The sequence below is a fragment of the Syngnathus floridae genome, chromosome 13 (genome assembly GCF_059516105.1).
Source record: "Syngnathus floridae isolate MCC-2025c chromosome 13, RoL_Sflo_1.0, whole genome shotgun sequence".
NCBI lineage: Eukaryota > Metazoa > Chordata > Actinopteri > Syngnathiformes > Syngnathidae > Syngnathus > Syngnathus floridae.
In genome coordinates this window covers 13,524,729-13,532,665 of record NC_142425.1, presented here as the reverse complement: position 1 = coordinate 13,532,665, position 7,937 = coordinate 13,524,729, and the positions used below count along the sequence as shown (strand labels likewise).

Below are 7,937 nucleotides of genomic sequence, written 5' to 3'. Positions count from 1 at the left end.
ACCACATCCTGGAACTCATTTTACTCTATTAAATGCACACTGGAATGACTCAATAAAACTTTGGCGTCATTTACATGTCATGTTTAAATCATCACAGAAAGGGTTCAGAGTTCACTCTTGTTCTACCTTTTGAGCTTTTGGGGGAATATTATATATGTACATATATAATAATACACTGTTGAAATATCGAGAAGTGTCACGTCTCGTCCCCAGCCGTTTTACGATGTGTCTGTTGTCATGGTTTCTGTCTGTGTGCTCGCCCCTCCCCTCCCCACCCCTCCTGTGTGCCCATGATCATTCTCACCTGCCTCTTGTTACCTGTGGTGTACTTAAGTCCTGTGTGCCCCTCACTCCCCGTCGGATCATTAATGTCTTTGTTTCACGGCCCTGTCGGTCAGTCGTCTTGTTCTTTTGTTGCATAAGTCATGTCAGTTTGCCGAGTCTGTTAGTTTGTTTTCTTCAATAAACCAAGCTGGTCCAAGCTGCACTTGGTCGCCCTGCTCCAAGAAGTCCATTTTTTGTAGGTGTTGGAGGGTAGGTGCCTTTTTTATGCGGTTGCTTAAATGATCCTTTTCCTGGAAAGCTTTGAGTTACACAGTATTCACATTTTCATTTGTATTTCTGATAACAATCACTCAATGAAAGAGTTATTAGAAACTGTTGTATGACACCATGTGACTATTTTCCCGAGTGCCTGTGTGTGTGGGTGTATGTTTTTCAAGTTTCTAATTGAGGTCTTTTGGCATCATTCACCCTAACTTAGGACAGATGCCTATGATGTCATTGTTTGATAAATCACAGCAGTTTCATTTGAGTCACTTATTGAAGGTTTCCTGGGTAAACGTGAGCGCGGGGGTGACACATTCAAATTATTCATTGGTGTGTCTCAGGTGTAAGAAAAATCCATATTCAGATTCTTCAATTTATTCTTACTTTGCAAAGAAAAAAGTACTGAGGCATCCAACTGGAGGAGGATTTTTTTTATAAACAAAACAATTGGTCTAATTCATTGAAAACTGCTACCAGTTGTCACGTTCTCATGACATGGAGAGATACAAATTGGCAAGAAGAAAAAACAATGAAGGACTGAAAGAAACTAGTGGACGGAAGTGATGAAACAAAAAACGAAACACCGAACAAGGAACGAGTGTTAAGATTGGTTTAGATGAGTGAGCGGGCTGACGAGAAACAAAAACTAATGAGCAAAACATGCAGAAGACACTCAAGAAAACAAGACATGACAGGAAAGTCATTGTAATCTGCCCAATTTAAACAGGTTAAGCCAGATAATTAGTCTGTAAAAGTCAGACATACGGTAAGTATGAGATCACCTTAATGTACAGAACGCTGACTCATCATAATGCTTTGTTGCTTTTATGGAAGTACTACGGTTGGCGATCCTCCAGGTGCCTCAGTGCTACACAAATCTACTTCATGTTTGACCCGATTCATAAAAATAGTTGACTGTGTTCTACTTTGTTGAAACTATGACATGGTATCTATCACAAATGACTTGGGAATGTCAACTATTTGACTTGGTGTCTCCCTTGTTTTCCCAAAGTTGGTAACTTCCGGTGTGTAGCAACACTTATACCTGAATCATGGAACACAATTTCTTTTGTAACTTATGCTAAGATGACTCATCACAATATTATTTATAGAGCACTTAAAAAATGACTGTGCATAACATAGATGGGAATAAAAATAAAAACCTAAAATGACCATGGTTAACTTTTTATTGATGATATCGTTTTAGAAAATGGATGCTGCAGTCCGTACGTTTCCTTTTTTGAAAAATGTATCTCATTGAGGTTTGACGGACGAACGTATGAGGAACTAATGGCGACTTGGTTTCATGTGAGAACTTGAGACAGAAGAAAACTAGTCGAGTAACACAGGAACACATTTTAGTCACTAAAAAGAATAGTATTATGACCCATTGCTTCGTACATCCTGCAAATGGATGAAAAATTGGTCAAGGGCATTACTTCAGCTATACAGCAGGTTTCACATCAGAAATTCCAGAGTGATGCAAAAAAATGATGAAAATAGTTCACAGGGTATTGATGACTAATTTTGAAAGCACATTCACAGGCAATTTTTGCTAACTCAATTCCATAAATGAGTACATTGTTACAACAAGACAGTGGTACTGATAAGACCTAGTTGACGGATGTTTTGTGCATAATAACAACAAGGATATTGTTCATCACCAGCCGCCTTTGGCAAGTTTTACCTGGCCAAATGTTTCCATGACATGTGTGACGTGTTGTCACAACATGTCTGGGGACAGGTTTCAAAAATATTCCGGAACAACTGTATGGTATCTGTTCTTTGATACAAACAGGATATGCGTTGGCGACGTCATCGTTGCAATTTTGGAAGGCTACACCTGAGATTGTGACATTTGCCACTTCAGATCATTTTGCTTATACAAAATTCATTCACACTATAAATTTGTGTAAAACAGCTGGCCGCTAGTTGTGTTTATCCCAAACCTTTCCAAACAAGGAGTATAAATAGTTTACTTAAGTAGAGAGCTTTATAAGCAATGGATTTTTATTGGCATATGTGGCTGTAAATCACTGTTATAATAGTAACAAACTCATTGTGTGAAATCTTGTAGAAAGAAATGAGACATTGTTTAACTGGAAAAAAATATTTACAGTCTGTAAATTACTCTCCAAAGGTTATCCCTCACTTTTACAATGTTCACTTCCTCCTTGAAAAGGGTTAACAGGAAATGAAAGTGGCCCACCGGAAAAATGTCGATGTCGTAAAAGGAACTGATGGATTTGTTTATTTTACGTCATTGCTTGCATTTGTTCAACTAAACTGTCACTCGGTGATATCAGACATTTTCGGACATTCAATGGTGACCACAAGAAAAAGACGCACATTTCCAAAGCCGGGCTCTAACAAACTGACTGAAGGGGAAGTGAAGTATAGAGTGAACCCTTAGCAGGAAGTTCAAGGTTTGGAGTTTAGATTATTTCTACTTAAAATACTGAGCTTGATAAACACAAACATTGGTTTTTATGTCAGCCTGGGGCCAAACACTAAAATTGTTCTCAATAAATAAATAAATACATACATACATAAATAAATACATTGAGTGCCACAAAAAAAAATCTGATTTTCTGAGGCCCCTGAATGTGACCCCCATCACTTTTGAACCTTCATGACTCCTTTCGTGCATGACTGCAGTCCTCTACAATAGTTTGTTTTTGTGTTGTTGTAGCTCCTCCCAGTGGACTGTGTGGACAGAATGACAGAAAACAAATATAATCCCGTCCACCTATGAGGATTTAGGCCATAACAAAGCATCAACAATACTGTCCAACACAAAACTACAATCATATGAAGAAAAGTAAATGTTCTACTGAATTTGTATTATGGGCACTAAGAGTTTGTTGTCATTGACAATTGCGACTCATCATTGAGAATAAAAAAAAAAAACAATACAACCAATGCTGAGACTATTAAATGGTTGAATGTCTTTCATAAAGAGTCCCTGAGCTCTGACGCACAAAGGTAAAGTGCTGACCTCTAGTGTCATTATATAACAGAATAATACAGTGGAGTCATCAAGGAGGTGAGCGAGTCATCGTTTTATGAGCATTAGAGATGTTGATAAGTGGAATTAAGAAAAAAACAAAAACTATCCATGCAAATGTTTAAAAATCTATTTTTTATTGGAGCAAGGCTTATGATGTATTTTCAGGTCTTGGAACATTCCCAGCTAAATAATCTGCTGTACTCTCTTCCAATTTAAGCATCTCCAGTACTTAGTAAGAGAACGAGATGATGAAAACCCCACCTGACATGCACTGTGTGGCTGAATTTAAAAAGTCTGCTAATCCTTTAAGCCAATAACTACAGGACGCAAAAGGGCAGAAAGACGACACAGAAGTCAGACAATTGCACAAGCTCATTCAGAAAACGATTCATCACTCGTTTTACAAGTGGGCCAATGAAGACAAATGTCATTGTTGAACTTTTTTCATGTATTTAAATCTGCTGTTTGTGGTGGACAACGATCATCCAGATCATTTTGACAATATAATGATGTCCATCAAATGTCGAATGGTCCTCTGTCCACCTTTGCAAAGACCAAGTTTTACTCACTTTTAAATAACACTGTCATTTAACATTTGTTGCAGTTTTGGAGCACAATATACAATGTAATCATAACAATAAAGGTGGTCTAATATTTAGTTTTAATTACATGAGCGAGAGCAAGGCAAAGACATTGGATACAGCTCAGAGACAACAGCGCCATTTTTCTTTTGAGAAGGCGCGTGATGAAACATCCCTAGCTAGAGGTGCTTTATGTTTTATAAGTTTGTCATGTGTTTATGATGTGAATTTTGGAACGCCTCACAGACACTTCAGTGAATTACAAATTTAAAATTTGAAGACCTATTGTGCACGCTAGCTAGCTTTTGCATCAGTCAACTCTTGTTCATTTTGAGCGTGTGATATGTCAAGAGGGGAAAACTATGAAAGAAAATATTAATGAAACTCTCTCTCTCTCTCTCTCCACCTCTCTCTCTCTCTCCCTCCCTCTCTCTCTCTCTCTCCCCCTGTATCTCTCTCGTAGTTGGGCCTGCATCAAGTAGAGGCTTCTAATTCCTGAAGTGAAATCCTCTTAGGATCTATTTCCGTTAGGTCTATAGCGTCTTTTTTGAAATCCTCATTAGAGCTGCGCTCATTGGCTGGACAGAACTCACAACAAGCAGCGACAGACAATTCTGTCAAGTCAATCGGGTGCAGACCACTGTGAAGTTACTTCAAGATATTGGCGTGAAAGGTAAGACTCCGATTTCAAATTTGACTTGAGTATTACTGTACGTCAATAATTATTCAACATATTGAACAATATATTTACTTTTATTCTGGGGAACATCAAACTAATGCTTCTCTTTTATTCAACCACTTTAAATTGAAAATTTTGAATTGACTTATAACATTTAGAATCATACGGAGAGATTTAAATAACCCATAAATTGTGGAAGCTGCGCTCCAAAATGTAGTCTTCAACAAACTCTGATAACAAAGAGCAAATTATTTTGCTCCAGTGTCATGGGTTCATCTTTCCTCAAAGAACTGACTGTGTATCTGTCTCTTTGAAACACACATGCACATCCAGAAATGAAACAACGACGCATTCATACAAGACTTGGGCACGTGTTCCAGCTAGAACTAGTCAAGACCAATCTTTCCCAGTGACAAAGACCTGATATCAGCCAGCTTTAGAGATGCAGGAAGACCAAACTCATTGAAACAATTTAATTCATTGTGAAAAAACATTTGCTGTGACAGAAAAATCTAACATCCACCAATTTTCTACAAAGACATACTTTAAAAATGTTTGCAACATATTGTAACTAGGTTTCATATTTCACGCAGTAGCAATCTTCTTTGTAAAAACAGTATCTGTAAGAACTCACAAAGCCACCAAGAGACCCGCTACAGTCAACTAATCCTCTTAGACAGCATTAATTTAATTAAATATCCTCGGAATCACGCGCAATCTAACTAACTCTAAGCAAATCTGGAGTATATTCAAGCGCTATTCCAATATGGTCTTGCATATAAAACATAGTGAATGAGTTCGTCTTGTCAGCATCATGTTTTTCCTTTTTTTACACAGAAACATGTGTGACCAGATTGACCTGGAAGAAACGGCAACCCACACGGGTGAGTAAAACAATGTTTAAAAATGATTGTGCGCTCAGTGTGGGATTCACTCAAATGTTGTGTCAAGTGTCAAGTACACTTCAAAATGAATGGGACTCATTTTCGATGGCTAGCAATAGCTGAATCCTCGTTGTGGATCTTTCAAAAGGTCCCAAGGGTGTTATCAATGACTGGAGGAGGTTCAAGTTGGAGAGCATGGAGCAGGAAAACCTGCCTCCCGCAAAACGGGAACTGCTCCGACAAATGTCCTCCCCTCATCGGACAAAGGAGGAATCCAGGGCAAATCTTAACCGCAAGGTACATACGATCCCTTTTGAAGACAAAATAGCAGAGAAGATGAAATCCTGCAAAATCCCATTTGTAATTATTTCCAGATGAGCGTGCAAGAGTATGAAATGCTCAAGGAAGAAGACGAGGGCTGTCTTAAAAAATACAGAAAGCGCTGCATGCAGGAGATGCACGACAAGCTCAGCTTTGGTCCCAAGTTTGAAGGAGTCCACGACCTGGACAGCGGGGAGGCCTTCCTGGAAGTCATCGAGAAGGAACATCACAGCACGGTGGTGGTGGTCCACATCTACAAGATCGGAATCAAAGGCTGCGAAGAGCTCAACAACTGCCTCGACTGTCTGGCCGCAGAATATCCCACCGTTAAGTTCTGCAGGATTGACGCCGTTTCCTCAGGTGCCGCTGAGAGATTCTCAGATGAGGTGTTGCCTACGCTTTTGGTCTACAAGGCAGGCGAACTGCTCGGGAACTTCTTGGCATGCATGCAGCACTTAAACGAGGAGTTCTTTGCCACAGATGTGGAGACCTTCCTCAACAGTTACGGTTTGCTGCCGGAGAAAGAGCTGCCGGTGCTGGATGATGAAGAGGAGCAGGATGTGGAGTAATTTGTAGCTGCTGAGGAACCAAAAAAAAAAAAAAAGCTTGTTTGGGTGCTTGGATGTAGACTTGATAAGCACTATTTGCATATTTGGATTCAAATTAGAATAGCAGCATCACCCAAACAAAAGCCAAAAGCATTTTATGTTAACCAATAAGGTAATATTTTGTTTTGAACTATTTGACCTACCAAGTGCATCATGCAACATTTGAAAGTGTTTTAGTGCTTGACTGGATTGATTTATAAATTCTGAATTTATACTCAGGTCCTTCAAATTGTTTTGATAGTTAACCAAAGGACTGTTTCTAGAAAAAAAAAAAAAAAAACTTACCAAAGAAATGCAGGTGTAGATCCGGGTTGTAACCACATCTGGGTGAAGAAAAAGTCACTCTATTGGAAATATTATGTGTCGACAACATTTTGTGTGGACAATATTTAGTGCAAACAGAGCTGCATAATCATTAGTGATTTTCGTGCCGTATATATTGTCATTATTATCATTTCACCATCATTGGAAAGAATAAAACAACCTGAAATTTCTGTTTTGGTTTGTTTTCTCCAATCATATCCATCTCTAAATCCTAGCACATCAGGTTTTTAAGATATTGATTTATTTTTTTATATTGTATTGTGTCATTTAATTGAAGCACTGCCATCTTAGCACACCATATTACATTTGCACATTTGCTGAAAAAGCAAATTACCAAGCCAGCTTTATCCTTTCAGCAGAAAAAAAACCTAACCAACTGCATCAATTGGTATGATTGTCTACTTTTGTGGTTTTATGCCTGAAGGTTCCGTGATATATGGCCTATTGCTCGCAAAATAGCACTCGATTTCTAATTAGTTTGCCGTCGTTTGAATTTGGCCACAGTTATAAATATTCTTCTGACGATGAACATGAAACAGTGTTTTCACGTGACCACATCTGACACGGCTTGCATAGCCTCAAGCTGATAACACCTGATATTTTTTACACCATTATTTATAGACCACGACTTTCTCGAGTTGTCGAAACATGTCGGCCTACTGGTCTCTGACTCCACCCGTCTTCAAGACCGGATGTGCGTTGCAATAAAACGAATAACTGAATTAGAATGAAATACTGTTTTGTTTGTTGTTTGTTTTTAATTCTTGGAAACAAATATGACTCATTATATTGTCAAATTAACGCCTGCCTAAATGATTGTCTCTACGCTCACATGACTCCACCCCCAAATCTGTCTTACAAATACGTTTCTAATTAATTATACAGATTCACTAATTATAGGATGTTTTTGCCTTTTGTGTTTGGACTTGTAAGAGCCCATCCGGCACGCTCTAGTTCACCCACATAAACAAATTTCACCGT

General features: G+C 38.5%; 1 protein-coding gene across 1 annotated transcript; it reads left to right on the top strand.

Annotated features, from left to right (window-relative positions):
- The first annotated feature begins 348 nt into the window (after nt 1-348).
- Nucleotides 349-7,126, top strand: pdcb (phosducin b). The gene is made up of 5 exons (XM_088393831.1): nt 349-534; nt 4,604-4,813; nt 5,657-5,703; nt 5,852-6,000; nt 6,078-7,126. Exons 3-5 carry the CDS (start codon nt 5,661-5,663, stop codon nt 6,591-6,593), a joined length of 708 nt encoding a protein of 235 aa, XP_088249957.1. The 5' UTR covers nt 349-534; nt 4,604-4,813; nt 5,657-5,660; the 3' UTR covers nt 6,594-7,126.
- The last annotated feature ends 811 nt before the right edge of the window (nt 7,127-7,937 follow it).